General features: G+C 48.0%; 1 protein-coding gene across 1 annotated transcript in view; it reads left to right on the top strand.

The window, feature by feature from the left end:
• The first annotated feature begins 10225 nt into the window (after positions 1 to 10225).
• Atp1a1 (ATPase Na+/K+ transporting subunit alpha 1) overlaps positions 10226 to 23002 on the top strand; it is a 28821-nt gene continuing 16044 nt past the window's right edge. Inside the window, exons 1-4 of the mRNA XM_052730823.1 lie at positions 10226 to 10459; positions 20020 to 20130; positions 20939 to 20998; positions 22701 to 22904. Coding sequence (XP_052586783.1) covers positions 10448 to 10459; positions 20020 to 20130; positions 20939 to 20998; positions 22701 to 22904 — 387 coding nt within the window. The 5' untranslated portion in view covers positions 10226 to 10447. The remainder of the gene's footprint in view (positions 10460 to 20019; positions 20131 to 20938; positions 20999 to 22700; positions 22905 to 23002) is intronic.

Genomic DNA, 23002 nt, shown 5'->3' with positions numbered 1-23002 from the left:
TATTCTTCTAAAAAAAAAAAAAAAAAAAAAAGGTTACCTGGACCCACCCATGGAAATCTGGCTTCAACTGGTTCCAGATGGAAGTAGGCATCAGCATTTCTTGTTCAATCTCTTTTGACAATTCTGATGCTCAGTTGGGTTTGAGAACTACTGATTTAAACTGTGAATCTTTGCCTCTGTGACATATTTAGTATCTGTGATTTATCTGATGCCAAGTCTTTGGTCAAGAATGCAGCATCCAATTATAACACAGATCCCCTGGGGAAGATCAGTTTTAGGATTTTCCATGTGGTTTCCAGAAACGTATTGTGGTGAGAAGTAAGTATTGTTGGGTATTTTATATTTTCCCAATGTCTCAATGACCCCCAAAAGAAGTTCCTGGGAGAACCTTGTTTTCTTGATGTTCATTGTGGGTGTGGGTAGCCCTCTTCCGAAATCACAATATGGATCTCCTACAAAACCCGATCTTGTATTATTGGTGGGATATGATGAGAAAAACAGCCTTTAAACATCCAACAAGAATGGCCAAACTGATACTTGTGTTGAAACAGGGCAGCTCCATTGCTAAGAAAACAGCCCTTGTGCCTGGGGTTCTGGGACTCACGGTTCCTCCAGTCTCCTCATACCTTGTCCAGCAATTAGACCTAAACTCAGTATCTCCCCCAGCACTCCCCCCATATTCCAAAGCATATGATTTGATTTTCTGGGCACTGTACATGGATCCCAGTGTGGGAAGATTGAGTACTAGATGATCCCAGACCAGAGAAGAAGCTGTTCTGCATCAAAGGAGAGGCTAGGCTAATGGATGCAGCAGCGGCAGGAATACAGAGGGCTGATAGTGTCATCTGTCAAGAGAAAGAAGAGTAAAGACACAGTTAAAATGTGAGTGACTCCAGCTCGGTGGTTCTCAATCTGTGGGTCATGACCCCTTGGGGTTACATTCAGATATCCTGCATATCAGATACTTACATTACAACTCCTGACAGCAGCAAAACTTACAGCCATGAATTAGCAATGATATAGTTTTATGGTTGAGGGTCACTACAACAAGAGGAACTGTATTAAATGTTCACAGCATTAGGATGATTGAGAACCACTGCTTCTAGATGAATATTCCAAGAGTCCAATTAGACAAAATTCATTTTAAGAAAGAAATTCATGGACTTAAAAGCCTGAGGACAGGATACTGTGGATGAAGTAATACTGAGACATCGTTTTAAATTTAAGCAAGTGACCCTTTATTGGATTAAGAGTGGAGATTCAAGGCTTCGGGATCATCAGTGAGCCATCTGGGAGTTGGTCCTGACCAGGCTAGGCTTAATTAACAGCCACTCCTCACTCTCAAGCCCCAGTATGTATGTGCCAAGCTTAGCCCAGCTCCATGTCACCTCTCACCCTGGCTGCTGCTCTCCTCAAGAGGCTCCTGTTGGCTCCTTCTGTGAGAACAAGAAGGCTCCGAAGTGGGGCACCACCCTGAAGGTGTGATGTGGGGCCCAGGGGTCTATGCTGAGGGAGAAGAGTCTTCCCAGGATAGAAGCAGCAGGGACGCTTTCTGGGGATATAGCCCAGGCTGGCCTCAAGCTCACAGAGTTCTCCCTGCCTTTGCCTCCCAAGTGCTAGGATTAAAGTCATGCACCACCCGGGTCCTGATGATTTTATTCCCCAAACCGAGAAACCTTGCAAAGTATTTAATTTAATTTTACCTTGCCGTCAAGTAGGAAAGAAAAAGATGCTTTATTGAATACTCTTCTGTTGAAAAGTATAGTGTGCATGTATGTGTGCATTAAGATACAGTTCTTTATGAAGGAGAGAGAGAGAGAGAGAGAGAGAGAGAGAGAGAGAGAGAGAGAGAGAGAGATTTCAAATTTTTTTCTTTTTGACACAGTCTCTATGCAGCTCTGGCCCTCCTGGAACTCGCCATGTAGACCAGGCTGGCCTCAAACTCAGAGATCTGCCTCCGGTGCTGGGATTAAAAGTGTGTGCTATCACACCTGACTCACCTTTTTGTTTTGTTTCCACTTTGTTTTGTGTTTCTGAGATAGGTTCTGGCTATTTAGCCCATGCTGGCCCTGAACTCACCACCACCCCAACCCCAGTAGATACATCTCTCTGGAGAAATCAGGTTTTTAAGATTTGAATACCCAGACCATCATGGAAAATTCCATTTTAAAGGAATTGTTTTTTTTTTAAATTGCATGTTTTAGATAACCCTCTCTCTCTCTCTCTCTCTCTTTTTTTCCATTTAGTTTAGAAGCAAAACATTTCTGCTCTCAAAGCTGATTCTTCTCTAGTTGCCCTATGGTGAAGGAAGCCGCATGGCGGCTGGAAATGAAAAGGGTGGGAATCTAATTTTGTAATTAAGCATCAGCTTATGACAGCGGCAGGGAAACCCTTCTACCCTGTCAGCCTCATCCCGTCCCCTATAAGGGGGCTGGGCCAGGTTATTCCTGGTGTAAGAATCTTATTCCCAAAGCTCCTTTGCAAACATGCAAACTACCTGTGAGAAGAGCTTCATCCAACACAGAGGCCCTCTCCCAACTAAAGAACCAGACATCACCTGCAAAGCCACCTGGTTCCTTACACCCCGCTCTGCTATGGACACTGCAGATACAGAGGAAACACGAGGACTCACTCGTGGCCATCCGAGTTCCCAGCAGCTCTGCTCCCTGCTCCCTCCTTGTCCTCACTCACCCCTCCTCTTGACATGAGCAATGTCACTCCATGTAAATACAAGATATTCTCGGCCCAGAGGGCCCCGACTGGGAAGTCCCACAGTTAGCTCTCTGATTCCTGTGTTCTCTAAGTGTGTGCTTCTGGGAGTGGCGGGGGTGGGGGGGTCTGGACTGCAACCCCACATGCTGTGCACGCCTCAGAAGCATATCTCCTTTGGGGAACAGGGGTGGCCAGCACCATAGGAAGCAGCAGAGGAGGGGAGACTTGGCACTTCTTCCACACACACCACCCCCTGGGGGGGGGGGGCTGTCCACTCCTCCTCCACTCGCCAAGAATTGCAAACACTCAACTCCCCTGACTCTTCAAGGAGAGCAAGGTGATTTAAGCCACTCTGTGTTTCTTTGACGTGGATGTCCAAACAGGAAGCCAAAGGGAACCGGCTCTTCAGTTTTTGTTTTATAAAGGCAGCCTAGGAACAGGCAAGGCCAGCCCTTCGTGTTGTGATTCTCAGTGTCTGCAGCCAGGGAACTCTCCCATGCATTGAGGGAACATGATATAAGGTGGCTGTCACTACTCAGAAATTAAAGTCTCTCTGCTGCTCACGGAATGCCGGCGAGCCTGTGTTTAGAAGTCAAGGCAGGGTTTGTGCTGATACTGCCATACCTGCCAAGAGCAGCTGATGTGAACCAGGTGGCCTGCTTCAAGCAGAATTCAATTACCCAGATGGCAACTGCTTCTTAATTCAAAACTTTCACAGCGCCTTTTTTTTCCCCATTATGAAAAATGAGAGGGGGGAGAGAATATATTGAGTTCGAGCACTTCTGGTTTATGAGATTAGAGCCATGGGAGGGAACTGTGTCTCTGGCCTGCAGCTCCAGCCCCAAGCAGGATACCTGCCTGGCATGGCCTGGCTGCTGGTTCCTGGAACAGAAAGTGATAGGCCTGTAACTCAGCTCCCTTGTGGGCCTGCTCTTAGGAAGTTAGAATAACTCCTCAGCTAATTAGTGATTTTATTAGCAGATGGCATCTTCTTCGTCTTCTTTTTTGAAGAAACAAAAAGTGGACAAAGGTTTTAAATTGCATTTGGAGGCAATGTGAAAGCATTTTTCCCCCTAAGGCTGTTGGGCATGCAGTGAGGACCCTGGATTTTCAGGTCTCTCACTCTGATGGTGAAAATCTCTTGTCTGGACTGCAGCTGTGACATTTTGGTTTCCTTATTCCCCTGGTCCTTAATAGGTTTGGTAATAACCAGCTATTGGGAGAGGCAGGGTGTTGGGTTGAGCTCGGCCACCTGACTTGGCGGAGACCAGCTGGCTGGGTGTCGGCAGCTAGGTTTGTTGGATGAGAGATGGAGATGGGAGAGAGAGGGTGAGAGCAGAAGTAGATTCTGCTCTCACTTCCTGCTCCTTTACATCCACATCTGTGGATCTTCACCCTTCTCGTGCCCTTATGTCTCCCGAGCTGAGCAGGCATTTGGAATCGAGATAATTCTTTACACTTTGGGAATCATTACTAATGGTGACAATACCCTAGGCCTCATGTATATTGTGTCAATGTGTTTAAGCCCTTATAGCCATACAGTGATATAGTTAATAAATCATATCATTTTATGAATGATGAAAACACTATTATTATGTGGGAAAGGTATGTGGTTGGGATACTGTTTTGATCAACAATTTGGGGTCTATCACCTCCACCACTACCACCTTCAGCATCTCCACCACCATCATCAGCATCCCTATCACCACCATCTACCTCCACCGCCATCATTATCTCCACCATCACCTCATCACTATCATCAAAATCAGCACCACCACCCTAATTATTGTCACTCTCATCACTGTCCCCACCACTACCTCTACTGTCCTGTCTGCAATCAAATATCAAATGTCAAGCTGGCAAGGACCTTTCAAGAAAGTGAAATGCTAAGATTCATTGCCACAGGGAACAAATATTGCTTGAGCTCTTTGGGCAATTGAAGCTGAATTATTCATTAATTTGCACTCTTCTTCCTTTCTCTAGGCCCCTGTAATTCCAATCTTTATTGTGAGATTGGTTGCCAGGTGACTTAAATTGTCTTTAGTCACTGCAATTGCATTAAGCTCTGGTTTCTGACAATGCCAACAGCAGCAGCAGAAAGGCTTTAGTCTATTTGGGAGTTTCATTTAACAACACATATCAGGAAACCAGAAAAAAAAAAAATGCCTGGTCTTCCCATCCAATTGAGCTGTCTTTTGGGGCTGAGGGGGTTGCATTAACTGATTGTGAAAAGTATGCCTCTATTCCAGTTTGTTTTCTCTCCCATCCTCAGCAATTTGGAAGGCTCTGTTGGGAGGAAGTAGTAGATAATGGGGATGATGTTGGAAATTAAGAGACATTGTATGTGCTTTTAAAAAAAAAGGAAAATAAAATGAGTAAGCCATCACAAAGGTATAGGCAGAAACAGATACCTTGAGAGTCTGAATTCAACAGGACTAGGGGAGCGTTGATAAGCAGGGGTGGATGTGAAAACTAAGCATGCTTTCTTTTCTGCCAAGGAAATCTATTCAAAGCCACAGCCCTTCTCAAAACCCTGCCACATCTCGCTGCGGCCTCCAGGATAAAGTTCAAGGCCCTGGATAGCTCCTAAGTCCTCAACAGTTTGTATGCTACCACCTCCACAGAGAAGAAGCCACCCTCTGCTGCTCTCCCTCTTGGCCAAGGCTCCAACCATGAATTGTGAGTCCATCCTCCAGCAGACCAGGTTTATGTTTTGAAAATGTACCCACGTGCTGTGTTTTATTTGAGTTTCCCTGATCCGCCCGAATACACTTGGGTGTCTCAAGGTCCAGTCAGGGATGTTTCCCAATTCTCTGGGCAGAGCTGGCTGCTTCCTCCTCCTCCTCCTCACTCTGGTGATGCTCTGCTGTGATCCAGTTCCTCTCACCATGTCACTAATGTCTCCTCCTCCTTGCTTGTCTTTCTTTCGTGCTCAATGGTCAGTTCTTCAAAGATGGAGCGCTCCTTTTAGTCTGTACACGTTAACACCCGGCACTGTGTCAGACTCTGTATAAGCCTAGAGATCCAGTAACAGCTATTCTGGAGACGTTTGGTGTTTTGTTTTTGCTTTGAGGGGTGTTGTTTTGTAAAAAAAAAAAAAAAAAAACCGGCTCTTATCTCGGTTAACTAATCCAAGGGTATCAGAGTTATGTGTTGGACAAGGCTCTTTGTGCGAGAGGGCATAAAAGAGGGAACACACCCTAGGGACTTCCTCAGAAGAGTTCACACATGGGGGTCATCCATCACCAAAATGGCAGCCTCCTGGCTAAACGCAAGCTGCCGGGAATGAGTTGAGCTGGTTGCTATTTTCATACCTGACCTACTTTTCTGTTACTTCTATGGCCGTGACAAAAGCTTCCAGACTTTTATACATGAATCACACTACTTCAAGATGGCTTTTTGGTCGCTCCTCTGAAGGTAGCTCTTCCCTAAGAAGAAAATTTGTGTGTTCCCCAACGCTCAGGTCTAGTGTCTTGGCATGTCTAGAAGAGTTTTGCTCTCTGTAGGACCAACCTCCCCAGAACATTTTAGATGGTTTTTGTGTAGATTTTCAGGCCAAGAAGAGCAAACCCATCTAGCCCAGAGACGGCACTGGTTTCCTTAGGGCACGGCTTTACCCTCCATAAGGCAGGCAGAAGTAAATGACAGTCACCCATACTGCTCTTCTTGACTCAGGGCCTGCCCATGCTGAGTAAGCCTGCCCGAAGCTGCACCTAGATGCTGCTGGCGGATTTGCAAGTCCCAGGCCCCTTCTTTGTCGATGTTTGATCTGTCTTTGCTGTTCCCCCACGGCTGTTGAGTTTCTAACTGCAAGGACACGCCACTGTTTCCGAGTGCTTGGGGACGAGATGAGGTTGAGATGAACACAGAACCCTGACTTGTAAACTCAGGAACCAAAGTAGAACACACAAGAAACAGCTAAAAGAGCTCTGTTACTGTCTTATTTTTAAAACGCTGCCCTTAATAAGAACAAATTACTTAAGTGACAGTTTCATTAGAGGGATGGTGAATTAGAGAGGGGTGCCGTTGTGGTTGGCAATAATCTATGACGGTCACCAATTATATGCTGAATCTTCAACGTTCCCAGAGGTAGAACTTGAAGTCTTCTCCAGCCATTAGTCTGTGAAGATATACCAAAGAGCTCTCCAAAGATACACCAAGGAGCTTTCAAAAGGAATTAAGAGCTGAGGTAGGAAATGGAATTTGGTAGGAAAGCTTACAGGAGCTGGAGTTAGTTCTCTGCTGATTGGGATGGCTGGCAATGTGCATGGACTGTGGTTTTAAAGTAGGCAGTAATGGGGTGGCGAAATGGCTCAGTGGGTAAAGGTGCTTGCTGCAAAACTTGACAACTTAAGTTCGATCCTCGGGACCAGCACGGTGGAAAGAGAGAACCAACTTCTGCAAGTGGTCCTCATGTATGCTGTGCCCCTAAATAAAAATGTAGGTGTGATTTTTTTAAAATTGGAAAACAAGCAGGCAACAATCTATCAAACAGGAGAGCAGAGGAGATGGATTTTCCCGTGGAGGGGTAGAAATGAGCTAGGAAGAACCTTTCAGGTGATAACCACAGTTGGCTTGAAGAAAGGGGAGGGGTTCTCTGGGGAGCCTGGGAACGGGCACAGCATAAAAAGGGACACTTACAATTGTTTACATGCTAACTCTAGGGCAAGCGAGGCCATGGAAAAATCTCATCATCCCAAATTCCTAGTCATTGATGTCCCAAATATTTGCTTCCTATAGAAAATGCTAATTAGCTGTGGGCTCCCCGCCATCTTCTGAAGTCCTTAATTGCAACGTTGTGTTTATTCAATTCTGCAAGTGCTCACTCTAAGTGCTAATGTTCTTGGCTCAGAACACTGACTTGCATCATATTTTTCATACATCTGCTGACTCTGTTCACAGTGATTGGGTCAGCCCTCCTTCACTGGGATCAGAGCCTCCTCCTGGAGGCATCTACACCTGGCAGCCCTGAGGTCTGTAAACGCTGAGTCTGATCCCATCCATTTAACTTTAAAGCTAGCAGCTTTAAAGAGCTGATAGATTAGGAAGCCAGGAGGAGAGATACTAGGTGGCTGGCTCTTTCTCCCCTCATCCACAGTTGTTCTCTGTACCAGGCTGGGACTAGGACCTGGAAAAGGTATCCAAATGTCCTGTCAGTATCTAGGGGGTCCAGTGTCCATCACTCCCTGAATCTCAGTTTCTTCATCATAAAATGAGGAGCATGTATGTCTTTGATGTCTAAGATTCCATTCAGAAGTCTCTCCTAAGAACAGGAGGGGGGTCCCTTTCAAGAAGAGTCCTTTAGTCCTCTTCCCTTGATAATGTATCTTAAACCTGAGACCTCCACACTTCCATCTTCATCCACACCTTGGCTTTCACTTGCTTCTGTACCCACATCCACAGCTCTACATCTCAACCAGGCAGGGAGTCTCTCCATCGCTTGTTCCCTGGGAAGTTGGTTCTATGTTCAGACACCAAAATATGAAGTGCAAAGATGGTTTAAATTTCCAATTTCAAAGCCAAGCTCCTGCAGTCAGCAGCCAAGTCCCCCCAGTTTCCCACTGTTCCATTTGAAGCCATGGGTTCCATAAGAATCCCATAGCAGGTTTAAAAAAAAAAACTATTGTATGAAGCCAAAAGCAAAACACAGGGTTTAATTAGAAATCTGTACATATTTTGCCCTTTCTCCACCCTTGAAAACAACTAGAAACTCCCGGCCTCCTGAAAGGACATCAGCGACCCACAGCTGCCAACTTAACTGCTCTGGAGACCAGACAATGCCTTGACCTCTCAGGCCTTATATTGTTGAATGAATGGGTGATGTGAATAAAGAGACCACAACTCAGGCTTGTGCTTTCTACATTTTGTTGTAGTGTTTAGATCAGGGTGTAGGGGTAGTTAATCTTAAACTAAGATCTCCAGCAAGCAAAGCCTTCTGCACAGTAGCAGTAATCAGGCCAGGAAGTAGCTAACACTCTGTGGCCTTCTGTTGAACTAACAAGGTTGGGACTGCTGCTCTGGATTGGGGGGCTCTTTCCCCAGAATCATGGTTTTGAATTCTGCTTACAGTCCCTTTGCTCTCTTAGGCCTGAACTCATTAAGTCACCAGAGGAGATAAAAGGCTGCATTCTCCTAGAAGCAACAGTTGCTTCTAGGAAGTGCTAAGAATTGTTCTACGGAATTTAACTACTAACAGTGGCTAGCTGTTTGAATGTTTCTCCTTCCCTTACCCTCCCCCCTTTTGGGAGCCCCACACCCTACGAAAAATTGACACTTGAAGTTGATAGATAATTCTAACTAAGGAGTTAATGTTTTCCTTGCTTCTCATAGGAGTTTCCAGAGATGGAAAGCGAGTATCTCCTCTGAATCCTGCACTTCCCAGAGCGCTGGCTTTCCTGACATTGTTAATAATACTTTTTTTTTTTAAATGTTGAACTGCAGCGGTTGCAGTGCCCGCTAAGCTGCCTGAAACTAGAGAGAGAAGCCCCACCCTGGAACTGCCAGGGGCTTGAGTGGGTTGCAATGGGAGTGAGACCGATGGGCCCCTCTGGGTAGCCAAGGATGCCCTGGAGGAGGAGGGGCTATGCTGGTGGGAGGTGCGAGCCACAGACAGGTCTTCAAAACATCTCCCCCTTGAGTCACCTCTTTTACTAAAGATGGGCATTCTTTGGGGTTTCAGGTTTTTCTACCCTAAAAAGGAGAATCTCTTGGACAAGCAGGTTACCACCCCGCTCCTCTTTTCACAAGAACGTTTCATTTCATTCACACGGCGCTGTGAATGAATTTCCTTACTGGCTGGTTTTGTTTTGTTTTTTTTGGTTAGTCATTTTGGGGTCTTGAAGGGAGGGAAGTGTATGTGGTGTGCGCGTGCTTGTGTGTGTGTGTGTGTGTGTGTGTGTGTGTGTGTGTCTGTCTGTCTGTCTGTCTGTGTTCGGAAGCATTTCTCTAGTGGAGGAGTGAGAAGTAGTAAGAGGACCCCAAGATGAAAGAAGGGAAGGCACCGAGAGCCTGGGGAGGGCATCAGCAGATGGACGCCGGTCTGCATTACGCAGAAAGGAGTCCCTCGGAGCCACAGAGCTGCAGTCCAACCCGGGCCCCTTGAGATCCCTGACGCTCGAGAAAAGCTAAGCTGAGTGAGTGGGCTAGCCCAGTTCCCCAGCGCCGCACCCACTGCGGACCTTCTGTGCTTTACTCCGCAGGCTGCTCACTCCAGTCCCCGGTGTCCTGCAGGCGGACGCGCACCGCAGCCCTCGCGAGACCCGGACACGCGCGTCCCGGGCTCCGGCGCCCTCCTGCCGGGAGCCCCGGACTGGCAGCCGCTAGCGCGGTCCGGGCCCGACGGGGAGGGGTTAGAGACGGGGGCGGAGCCAGCTGGAGCCGGTGTCAGGTTGCTCCGGTAACAGTGACGTGCACGCGTGGGCGGAGCCATCACGCAGGTTGCATATTTTAGGAAGTGAGGAGGAGGCGCGGGCTCGAGCTGCGGCTGGGTCTGGGGCGCGGAGCCTCGGCGGGAGGAGGCGGACACGTGGCAGCGGCGGCGGCGGCGGCAGCAGCGGCGGCGGCAGCAGCGGCGGCCTCGGTCCGGGGCGCCAGCCGTCCTCCCTCTTTCCTCCCGCAGCAGCCCTAGTTCCCGCCTCTCGGCTCCCCCGGCCACGCTCTCCCGGCCGGGAGCTGCTCTCTCCTCTTTCTAGTTTCCAGCCACAGGACCCGGCGCGGGGCCCGCAGCGCCGCCACCATGGGGAAGGGGGTGAGTGTTGGGCGAGCCCGGGCCGCGGGAGGGGGCCCGGGAGGAAGCGGCTTGGAGACCGGGCTCTTGGCAATGGAGGAGCGGGCGAGGGGCGGGCGCTGAGCGCGGGCGGCGGGCGGGGAGGGGGAGCGCCCGACGAGGCATCCCCAAGCCGGGCGTCTGCCCTGCCCGCGCCCTCCGGTCGCCCTCACCGCGCGCCTTGCGCTTCCTTTCTCCCTCCTCCCTCCGTGCCCAGGGGAAGGAGCGCTCCTCCCCTTCCCCCGGGGAGCTCCGCCAGGGCCCCCTCGTGGTGGCCGTCCTAGCCACGGCCCGGCGCCGGCGAGGGCAGCCTCCGGGTCGAGACTCCCTTCTCCTGGAGGCGCTGGGGCTCGGCCAGCTCCCCGCGGAGGCGACTGCCCTCCTCCAAAGGAAAAAAACTGGCTTCCCCTTACGGTAGAGCCAGCCCACGAAGCTAGTGCCAGAAAGGGTGTGACTTCGCAACCCTAAGATAGCCTTTAAGGTATACTTTTGAGAGCTTTAAAATGGGCCACTTTCCATAACAGGATGCGCCTTTGGTAACTGGTGTTGCCGACTTAACGTTGAGAGGGGTGTGTGGATTTATGTCAGGGGATGATTCTTGAAGGAGGCCAGGGCCGCTGGGTACGGTCAGTCCGACAAAGGACTGGAGACGGGGCAGTTGGTGGTGTCAGAAAGGCCATGCGTGTTTCCTGCGCTGCTATCTCACCCAAGAGCGGTTCCCAAAGGAACTGAGGGACCCAGGGCACGACCAACGCTGAGTTCCCACCTTGATGACTCCTGTCCACCTCAGAAGAATTAGCTCCTGACCTCAAAGCAGCTCAAATCCAGCGGATAAAAATTATAACCCCAAATAACCCTGAAAATATCAGTTCCTGCGTTAAAAAGGCACCAGTCATGAGATACAGGTGGGAGAGTCCACTCCATCCTCTTCAGGGCTGACCAAGCAGACAGGCTATAGACACTCGGCAGGTCCTAAGGCACCTGGGTGTATACCGAGATGGGGCAGAGGGAAGCAAAATCCCTGGAGACTAAATGGATTTAGGAGGAGATAATTATAAAGATTTGAGCTAGACAGGGATAATAGGGACCGTGGAAGTGCCCAGTGCGGGCCTCGGGTTGTGCAGCATCAGAGCCAAGAGCTGATTGCCTGCCTGCCTGGCCTCCACTTCTCAGGATAGAAACTGCCTCTGTGTAGCACACCATCCTACATACCATCGAGGCTGTTCCTATAAGCCATTTATTCATTAACCTCCCCCCCACTTTCATCTCCTCTCCCCTCAAAAAGTATCTTTGTCAGGTGGAGACCTTGAGTGGCTTTAGAGAGTACAGAGACAGCGGGAAGCCTGGGAAGGTGAAGGGACTTGTTCAAGGTCAAATGGTTGTTTAGTGACAACAGGTGCTGAGCAACCTGTTGCTCTCAAGCTTACACATACATCTGCCTCTTAAGCATGACTTCATGTGCAGAACTCCCAAGTTATCCTTCAGAAGAAATGGAGGTGTTTGTAATAACAAATAAGCCAGGCAGATCTTTCAGTCATGCCCATGGGCCTAGCTGAGTCTCACGTATGCACTGGAGTGGTACAGTAACAGTCCAACTGAGTCTTTAGTGGAAGCTGAACGTAAGTTTTTTATGAACCCTAGTCGGTGTCTAGAGTAACAACACTAAGGTATCTCTGGAGTACTCTGATAAATCGGATGTTAGGGTGCATACGTGCATTCATGTATGTGTGCGTGTCTTTCCCAGTGACTTTTGATGGTTGAACTGGTCAGGAATATTTCATACTGAAATGTTGGGATTTTTCCACATGGGGATTAAAATGTGGGTGGAGCGATGACTAAAGCCCTTTTGATAATTGGTTAACCAGGAAGCTTAACCGCAGCTAATTTTAAGGTCACTGTGATCCCACTCCCCTTTTTCTCAAGTGCCGGTCGGGTTTAGCTGTGGGTGATGTTCTCAGGTGATTCTTCCCAGCTTTCAAAGCCGGAGTCCTGAACATTCGGTATGAAAGTGAAGGACCAGCTTGCTGAATCATTCCTGGATAAAATAGGATTTTGTCACTTTTTTTCTTATTGAGTGTTTTTGCCAGTGACTCGGCTTAAATCCTCAATGAGGCCTACCACCCACAACTGTTTAGCTCACCAAAGGTGCACATCATAATTGTTTAGAAATGCAGGAGATTTTCTGGGTTTTTGCTGTTGTGGTTTGGTTGGGTTTTTTTGTTTGCTTATTTTGTTTTTAAGTTTATAAAAGATGGGAAAGGGAAGGGTCTTCCCTAGCCCTTCACTGCAGTTCTGGGTTTAGTTTAATATTAACTTAGTTACCTAGAAAAGCAATCCTAGCTTTTGGGTAGTGATTTAAAGACCAGGCAGGGAAGAGAGGTTCAGGTTCAGGTGACACAAGTGGGTACACATGTCAGCAGAAATCCTGGTTGTATGGTAACATTATCAGCTGCCCTTTTGGAGCTAAACTCGAAAGTGTGACTAAATACCCACTGGCTGCTATAAAGCAAGTACTTTAGACTCAAAAACACTGTAAGGCAGAGTCCTCGCAATGGAAAGTGGCCCAGCCCTGCCAGGAGCTCTGGGGCTGGTCCTGGGAGGCCCAGGGAGCAGAGCAGAGGTGGGAGGTTGCTTCCACCTTTCGGCTGCCAGTCATATGGTATAAGAGTGTAACAGTTCCCTGCCTGGAAGGTTCTCTCTGTGCCGCCGCCGCTGTCAGGCTGTATCCTCTTGGCTGCTTGCTGTTGGTTAATTTGTAGCGTTCTCTGCTGGCAAGTTTGTAACAATGATGACTCACCTTCGGGTGGAAGAGAAGGGCATGGGGAGGCTGCTCTATAAACCCAAGGAGATAGAGAACAGCCCCCGCCCCACCCCCAAAAGCTTTATAAAGGTGCGGTAGGGTGTTTATCCAGGTGAGGGCCAAAACTTGATATCATGTTTAAGAATAAAAAGTAGGTCCGGCGTTAAAGCAGAGACTTGGCACTCACACTCCATCCCTGAACTCTCCAAATCCACTGCCTGAGGATTACTTAGCAACAAGTGCACAGATAAGTGACTTTCCCTTCACATCAGACTGCTCTTTTCGGAATAGCTCAATAATGAGAGGGAGGCATTAACTAAACAGCCCTGAAGGACTTTGTATGAAGAACTAAGTCAAAATTTTGCTTCATTTGAAGACAAGCAGGTTTTTTTGTTTGTTCGGTTTTTTTTTTTTTTTTTTTGGTTTTTTTTTTTTTTTGTTTTTTTTTTAAAGCAAAAGCTCTGCTCTAGTTTCTGGTCTGGCCAGATGTAGAGTCCTCGCCCTGAGGCTCAAGTGGAGTCCTCGCCCTGAGGCTCAAGTGGAGTCATCTACGTACTGTTTATTTGGAGTGAGTGCCATACCACTGTGCGGTGCAGCTCCGACTGCTGGGACTAAGTCATTAGAGCTCTGAGCCACACAGACCTTCATAAACTGCTGCTCTTGAGTCCCTGGCCCTTTCAAAGCTATGGAACAAATTTCCTTTCCCCTGAGAAACATTAGAGATGGAAAAGAGTGAGAAACTGTTAACCGCTCCTCAAAGGGAGGTATCCATCGACATGACTGGGAACTCTTCTTAACCTTTGCCCAACAAGCAGATCCATGGAGTAGCGTCTTGGATTTTCCACCATCAGCTTTCACTTTAAGTGAAGACTTTAACTGTGATCAGTGGTCGTTTTTCACCTTTGGAAAGTCTCACTGGGTGAAATGGCCGTTTCTCAGCCGGAGCATCAGTGCCCAGGGCCTCCTGCCAGCCAGCAGGCCCGAAGAAGAAATCCGAGTGTCAGGTCTGATGGGCTCACAGTAATCAGAGTGCCTGGGTTTGTATAACAAAGCACTGGGCAGACTGTTTCTCTGGTCCTGCCAGCCCTGTCTAGATTCCTCTGAGAACGTGCCTGATGGGTGCTGATGTGAAGTAAAGGCAGTGTCACAATGCAGCACCTTTAAAACACCTCCGTTTATATATATGTATTTGGGGAGGGGGGAGAGGAAAGTAACCGAGTCAGGTCTGAACTTTCTCACATTGCCTTGAATTGAGAGTGTGAGAGGAAGTGTGTTCTTTGGCTGGAGTCAGAGCGACTGTTCTCTGCATATGACTCACCTCATTAGCTGTGCTGAAATCTCTGGTGTCAGGAATCCATAAGACATTCTTAACATTTATTTGTTTGCTGTTTGGGATAACAGGTTCTGTCAATGAGAAAAGAGGAATGCCCGCCCCCCACATCCACGCGCTTTCACCCTGATTGGGTTTCGTTTGGGTCCTGAGCCAAAGGGATTTTTTTTTTTTAATCCAATAGCCTCATTCTCTAGTTGCTCTGTGACTTGTCAGTGGAATATATCCGGGCATTGGCTCTTAGTGAGTTTTCTTCAAACCCCGTTTAGTAACAGCGATCTCATATTCTCTGTTGGTGATCTGAAAAGCTGATGGATGTTGGCTCGGGCTTTATCTGTGGAGCCTTCATTATTTGGGGACTAGTAATCACTGTAACGTTTTTGTCATCCGTGGGCTGGGGTGTTTGTCTTTCCAGTCTGTTGTCCTGATGTTATTTAAGGCCCTGGGGCACTTGGGGAGCTGAGGCTCTCGTTTGCACCCTCCCTGGCATGCTTCCATGGCACCGGGTGTGTTTCCCTAGGCCTCCAGCACCTTGCCCTCTGCCACCCCGTCCGTGTGCTTCCTAGGCTTCCAGCCACCCGTTAAAGAGTGGTCCGGGACTTAACTGGAAACTGACGGCCCCCTCTACAGGGCTTTTCGATTCATCCTGGCCTTTTGGAGAGGTAGAATGTCCCATAGGGCTGGTGCTTTTAGTAAGTGAGAGAGCTAAATACATTTTAACGTGAAGAAAATCTAAAGTAGAGTGATTCTTCACATACTTTACAATGTTTATTTTGTCAAACGATCGTGGATCCACTCTGGCAGAAGGGATGGATTGGCAGGTTGTTAAGAATTCACTGGGGAGAAGGGTTAGGTTAGGTAATGTTCCCATGGGATGGGGGAACCCAGTGGCTAGGAGCTGTGGTTGTTCTCGGCCCTGTGGCCAGTGGGCTACAGCCCAAGTTTAGATGCTGGGACCTAGTGCTCTGGCCTTGCTCAAGTACATTCCTCAGCATGTATGTCTCCAGGAGTGAAAAGAGGCATGGAATGGGGGTGGGGAGGTGCCCCCTTGGTTACCTACTCTTTTTTTTTTTTCTTTTCTTTTTTCTTTCTTTTTTCGAGACAGGATTTCTCTGTGTAGCTTTGGAGCCTGTCCTGGATCTCACTTTGTAGACCAGGCTGGACTCGAACTCACAAAGATCCGCCTGGCTCTGCCTCCCGAGTGCTGGGATTAAAGGCGTGTGCCACCACCGCCGGCCGTTACCTACTCTTAAGAGAATTGCCATTCCGAAAGTGTCACTGTAGGCTGGAGAACAACTAAAGGACCTTGACTGTCTGTCCATTGTCTTCTGTTTGTCTGTTGCCCCCCCAGCTCAGGCTTTAGTACTGCTCTCCTATCTCCAGCTAAACCACATAGGCTTAGCAGCAATTGGAAATGTGGCATACTAGGCCAGATTGATACTCTCCTTAAGATGCCTCGGAAAGCTGTTTCTGTAGGAATCAAGGAATGTCAGTAATGTGTATAGTGACGAGGTGAGCACAGTGACCTCCGTACAGCGCCGTGCAGAGGACTTTTGCAGACAGAGCTGCGTGTGAAGGTTTCACATGACAATCAGGAAAATTGAGGGATGCAATCGCCCCCCCCCCCCCCATACTAACAACAGTTGGCCAAAATTAGGCAGAGCCTACTGTAGCAACCAGGCAGATCAGCTTGTCTCTGACTTCCCTGCCAAGATGGAGTTTGCCAAATTGAGTTTGAAGATGCTGTCTCCACAGCACTCTTGGCCAGCTGTGATTGGGCAGCAGTCCGGGCAGTTACTTTTCCGTGTTCGTAACCCCTCTTGCTAGTCCAAAGCTTTTGTTTTCAGCTCTGGAAGCAGCGCAGGGGTTGTTGTTGTTTTGTTAGGTATTCTGTTTTCAGATTCGACTAGCCAAACCGTCAGAATGCCTTCGGTAAGTTCATAGTTAGGACAGAGCAGGAGACTAAGGCTGACTGTTCAAGGACATGTAGCTGGCGGGTGGCAGGGCTAGAGTCATGACATGGGCCACAGTTAACAGCACCATCCACTGGCCTGACTAAAGCATGTTGGGATCTTGGGCTTCCAAGCAAGTACAGCGGGAATTTCACAAGTCTGGAAGAGGCCTCCTGAGCTCTCTGGCTGTAGAACCAGAAGTGTAGGTGGGGAGCAGAAGCCTTAGGAGGTCACCCTGGGTGTTCCCTGGGAGCTGTGAAGGGCACAGGGCAGAGATAGCTCTGGTGCCTCTGTAGGCCTCCAGTGGTAGGCTACTGAGGAGGAACATCGTCACTTCCGCCGCACCGTGTGTGGTGTGGATGTGTGATCATCATATTTATTGTAATGACTGGTCAAGTCTACCTTCTCTGAACACATTTCCTCCTGTAAGTGATGAATTAACTAAAGAAAAGGAAGGAACATTCTCTACTCTAAAAGGTCATGGGGATTTCTTGTTCCCGTGTTGAGAGGACTGGCCAGCGTGGGTTTTTCAATGCAATCCTGTTACATAGCTATGACTTGCTGCTCCTGTCCAGGATTTTCTCTTTCCCTCTCCAACGTACCTTCCTTTTGTCCCAAGCGAACAATAGCAAATTTCCTGGAGAATCTTTGGGAAGGCTGAAATAATGACACAGCCAGCCTTGAAGCGTCACATGGAGTATTTCTTGTTTTAACTTCCTAGTTCTTAAATTAGAATGGAAAAAATTAATAACCCTGCTTTTAACCAACTGCCCTTTTGAGGGTGGCACAGCCTGTTGAATGCCCCATCCATGTTCTTCCTCAGAGCCACCCAAGGGAGCCACTGGATGGAGTATCACTGGTGTTAGTCACTGTGTTGCTCCATGGACCTGAGTTAGAAAGCCATCGGCCTTGAGAAAGGAGAAATTACATGCCCAGTGCCCAAACAAGTGGGAAGGTCAATGAAGTCTACAGAGGAAACACCTCACCACTCCCCTGCTGTGACCTTTGTTTCTAAAAGAAATAATAAGGAAAATGTTGTCTTACCCCACACCACAAACACATACTTCTTCAGCTTTGAAATTACAGTTCTTGGTGCCCTTAGGAACCTAAGTATCTCTTGATCCCACACCAGGAAGAGCTAGTGTTAAATTCTTTTATTTGTGGGCAAGAATTGAATCGGATAAGCTGCCTAGTTCTTTTAGACAAACATTGCCTACTGGAAAAACTGAGATTTTGAAGAAGTAATTGTACATGTTAATATTTTCCATGTCCCCTTTACAGATGTCCCCATTTAAAAGTGTGCCTTAAATAGCACAAATTTATAAAAGGGGTTGTCTGTTAGGAAATGTGGACTCCCCAACTTTACTCTCAGTAGCTGTGAAGGTAGAGGCGAAACACTGCTTTTGTGACAGGTGATAAACTTTGGAAGATGTCCCGGGCTGGCTTTTGCCAATACTTCTCTCCTCCTTTTTGGAGTGGAAAATCTTAGAAGTCTGAGGCAGCGAGCCTGGGGGACACTCTGACACTGCTTCTTGTGTAAGCATATTTCCATGAAACTGAACTTGCTTAAAAATGGGTTAAGCTGTGTTTCAAAAACCAGCACAGACTGGCCACACACATGAAGGAGCCCTTAGTCAGCGTCTGTGAAATGGCTTTAGAGTGTTGTGCTTTCTTCCCATTAGACATGTAAAGGAATGTGCCTCGTCTCTGGTGAAAGCCTTCCATTTCCTTTTTGTTCAACACGTGGAGTGACTTTCCGTCTTACCTCTGGCACCAGAGCCACCCTCAGGGACACACTCGGAGCTGTGCTTGCTCCAGAGCTGAGAGAATGTCAGGAATGTGGACTATCTTCAGCCCTGCTCCACTCTGAACAGATAAGAGGAGGGCTCAAGTGCCCTGCTCTCCGAAGAAGTCATTCGTCACAAATAGCCCCATCTCCCGACACCCACTCATCCGGGCAGGCTTTCTCTTTGGAGCCTTCCAAATTCAAACGAACTTACAATATAATGACTGAAACACATGCTTTGGGGTTTTATTTTCATCTGGGACAGCAAGATTATAATGTAGACAGGAATGTTCCCAGGTATTGCTTGGATAGCTGTTAATGTACCACGTAAAATTAGAAGAGAGACCCATGAAACAATGGCAACCAAGTGCCACCAAGCATTCATTGAGTATCAGCTTCCCCTCCCCTGGGATGTGGCCTGCAGGGGAGAGGTGGCCTGCAGGGGAGAGGCCTCTTGCTTTGTGGACTGATTTTGGAGTACTAAGTTCAGGTTTCATGCAGATAGCCTCAAGCTCTTTAAACAGGGTGGGGGAGTGGAATGATCTAAATTTAAACTATAGAATCAACATTTTCTCTAAAAATTCTTCCAGTTTTGAGAGGCGTAGGTGGATCCTGTGAATTATGCGATAACGCACACGCTTTTCCTGCATCCTGCTTGTGTCAAAACATTTCCAGGGCCTTTCATTTTGGGGATTTTATTTTAAGGTTACAGAATGGGGTGGAGACTCCTCTCTCTCTCTCTCTCTCTCTCTCTCTCTCTCTCTCTCTCTCTCTCTCTCTCTCTCTCCCTCTCCCTCTCTCCCTCCCTCCCTCCCTCCCTTCCCCTCCCTCCCTCCCTCTCCCTCCCTTCCGTGTGTGTGTGTGTGTGTGTGTGTGTGTGTGTGTGTGTCTGTGTGTGTGTGTGTCTGTGTCTGTGTGTGTGTCTGTGTCTGTGTGTGTGTCTGTGTGTGTGTGTGTGTTATTTAAAAATTTTAGGGACTTTCAGACTTTTTTACTTCTGTCTGAGAAAATGAAATGTGGTTAGTGGCTTTCTGTGAGCACTAACGATGTTTAAACATTGCTTGAAGTCTTTGCAGTGAGAATTTAATCATAATGTCAGAGTGACCGGCATTAGATGTATCATTAAAATCTCAAAAATGCTGACTTAGGTTGTCTGCTCTTACCATATGGAAAGGGAAATCGACCCTTAGGAGTTAGTGACTTTCCTCAAACTTCCTTAACTGGTGGGTAGTGGGGCCCAGGACTGCCTGTCTGTCTGATTCCCATGCAAACACCCCTAGGTACTGCACTGACCTCAAGATTACTTATGGAAACATAGTTTCATTCCTTCAGTGGGCTAGGTGGGAGATTGCAGAATAGGGATTTAACATTGTAACCTCTCTTTACCCCAAATGCAGATTGCCCTGGCAAGCTCTTTGAAGCCTGTTACAACTTCCCCATTGCTCTTCATGGCCTAGGGTGGATGCAAGATGTCTTGATGGCAGTCATCCACTATGGATGGCTTTGTTTATGCACTGCACAGTATACGCTCAGGCTGTGTCGTCATGAGTATTAACCCAGTGACCGTGCCCACCGACTGTGTCCCTACAGCTTCCCCCCACACACACACAATGCAGAAGCTTGGGTTTTCAGGTGCTATCCAGAGCTCACTCCTCCTCCTCCTCCCTTTTGTAGGTTGGACGAGACAAATATGAGCCTGCAGCTGTATCAGAGCATGTCGACAAAAAGGGCAAAAAGGCCAAGAAGGAAAGGGACATGGATGAACTGAAGAAGGAAGTTTCTATGGTAAGTACTGGAAGGAAAGTTGGGTTTATGCTTTCTCTTAATTAGTTGTCCCAAGCCGGGCAGTGGTGGCTCACACCTTTAATCCCAGCCCTTGGGAGACAGAGACAGGCAGATCTCAGTGAGTTCGAGGTCAGCCTGATCTACAAAGCAAGTCTCAGGACAGCCAGGACTGTTGCATAGAGGAACCCTGTCTCACAAAACCAAAAATAATAATAATAATAATAATAATAATAATAATAATAATAATAATAATAATAATTGCATCTCACACCTGTGCGTGTGTGTTTCTGCACCCTGCCATCCATCAGAGAACTGGCATAAAGTAATCACGGCGTCTGTTTGCAGCAGTTTTCTTTCCACGGTTGTGGAGTTTGATGCTGGTCTTCATTCTAAAAGCTGTTAAAGGGTTAAACAGGTTCTTCATCCACTCTCCATCAGCTATGGAAGTGTGGTTGGTACCACAGTCTTTGGCTTTTCTCTGAAGGATGCTGAGTACTGGAGACCTGCAGCCTTGGTAGGCTAAGGAGGCTTTTATGACTTAACCTATCTAGAGCCAACCTGGACAGATGAGGTCTTCATCTAGACTTCCAGGAGTTGTTGACTTTCTCTGATCTGATGTGGCAGGTGATGGTGGACCTCTGCCACCCAGCCTTGGCTGTCCCCGAGGAAGCCATTAGATGGATGCTTAGCCTATGCAGTTGTGGGAAGAAAGTTTCTTTGATGAGCTTGATAGGGATGGATGGTGTGGGTGTTTTTTCTCCCTGTTGGTGTTGGGGTGTGTACTTACTTTTTTTCTGTTTTCTTTCAGGACGACCATAAGCTCAGCCTTGATGAACTCCATCGTAAATACGGAACAGACTTGAGCCGAGTACGTACCCATTCAGAGCCTGCCGTACCGAATTGTACTTTTCCCCGCTGTGTTCTGTTCCATCTCTCGGGCCTGCCCTTGGAGGCTGTAGACTAGCGCACTGACAGCCACCATTGGCCGAGTGACGTGCCCAGAACGTGGGCTTCATGCTGACACCTCACTTCCCCGAAGCCTCGTGGGAGTGGACATTCATGTCCCTGTTTTCTAGTACTACAAACCAGTGCATTGTCGGGAGCACCCGGTTTGGAAGGTGGTTCCAAAGCCAGGCCCCTTCCCTTTTTGTCCATGTTTGCCTGGTTCATGGTGGTGTGTCAGGACTTTGGTCACCCTCTTGTATGTTTACAACACGTGTACGAATTTCCAAAGCACCTTCCCCGCTGAATGTGTTTTGTGTCTTGGTGATCTAAAGGATTTTGACTACGTATTCTACCACCATTAGAAGAATAGTCTGAGAAAAGGTGGTGCTCACTGTTACAGTCACAGTCAGTGGAGTGACTGGAATAGGTGCTGCTGTTTCAGTGGAACAGTCCGAGGCCTTTGGAACACCTGCCCCTGGGCTCAGAGAGGGACCTCAGCGCCACTCAGACCCTCTTGCCAATGGTGGGGGCCAGGCCGTCTCTTCTCTAAGCGTCTTGCCCATTATGTCTTGTTTTTATTATATTCTTATGTCAGCGGGCTATCTGGGACTCGAAGTCAGTTAACTCTGGTGCTGTGTGCCCCTTACTTGTAAATTGGGTTAGTAGCCTATAAGAGATGGTTGTGAAATTAGGCAGGCTATTAAAGGGCCCAGCCCAGTGCTTGGGGTGTAGCTAGGCTCAGATGTTAGGTCATTGTTTTATTAACCCAACAGTGAATAGCCCAGCAGGGACTTGGTAGATGAGGATGTGGAGTGATTCCTTGCTTTTTCTCTTAACCGATGCTTTTTTCTTTCCTTACACTTCATAGTTGACGCCAGTGTTAAAAATAATGCCAACACCAGGTACATAGAAACAGATACTTTAGACAGAATTGTGTTTTGTCTTTTTTAACCTGATGTTTTGATAGTACAAAAGCAATACTGTTTTCTCCTCTTAATGTGAGTCTTGTATCTGCCACTTGGACAGGTCCTGAGGCCTGTTAGTGAACACTATTCAACCGATAGGTTTCCCAGGAGTTAGCTGAAAGATGCGTGTGGGTGAGCCCTTCGCTGCCAGGCCAGGGCTTCTATTACCATTGTGAGAATGATGTTCTGTAGTCACAGCTTGGCTGTTAGCTCAGTACGAGCTTGGATTATTCCTGCAGGAAAATATTCCTGCTCTGTTTGTAGGTTTCCCCTCCCCCTTCTAGGATCCACGCACAGAAAACTCTCAAAGCTCCTAACTTGCAAAACCGAACCAGTCAGTTAAAATAGATCCCTTCCAATCTAAAACTTAGGGAAAAAAATCAACCTGATTCAGATTTTCCACAGTTCCTTTTAAAAGGAGTTTTAAATGAGGTCTTAGGGTATTAAAGGTTCCTAAGGGAATGGGTTTTGTTTGTCTGCTGGAATCCCTTGCTTGCTTTGGGAAAGCAGGTGGGGGTGGGGGTGTTAGGCAGGCTTCACCTGGCTCTGCAGCTGGGAGCCTGTTTCTTTCCTAATCCTACTGTGGACTTGTTATTTGGAGAGCATGGTGGCTGGTAAATACTGCTGTGGCCTGTCTGATGTGTCCCCTCTGCTCCTCAGGGCTTAACACCTGCGAGGGCTGCTGAGATCCTGGCCCGGGACGGCCCCAACGCCCTCACCCCCCCTCCCACTACTCCTGAATGGGTCAAATTCTGTCGGCAGCTCTTTGGGGGCTTCTCCATGCTGCTGTGGATTGGGGCTATTCTTTGTTTCTTGGCTTACGGCATCCGAAGTGCTACAGAAGAGGAGCCGCCCAATGATGACGTGAGTTGTGTGGTCCCGGAACGCTGTCGCCTGCCTCCAGGACCTGTCTTGTCCTCCCTTTGGCACTCGCCCCTTCTTCCACTCTGGGTCCTTCAGAG

The sequence above is a fragment of the Peromyscus californicus genome, unplaced genomic scaffold (genome assembly GCF_007827085.1).
Source record: "Peromyscus californicus insignis strain IS unplaced genomic scaffold, ASM782708v3 Scaffold_9__1_contigs__length_137607984, whole genome shotgun sequence".
In the NCBI taxonomy this organism is placed as follows: domain Eukaryota; kingdom Metazoa; phylum Chordata; class Mammalia; order Rodentia; family Cricetidae; genus Peromyscus; species Peromyscus californicus.
This window is presented reverse-complemented; position numbering and strand designations above follow the sequence as displayed.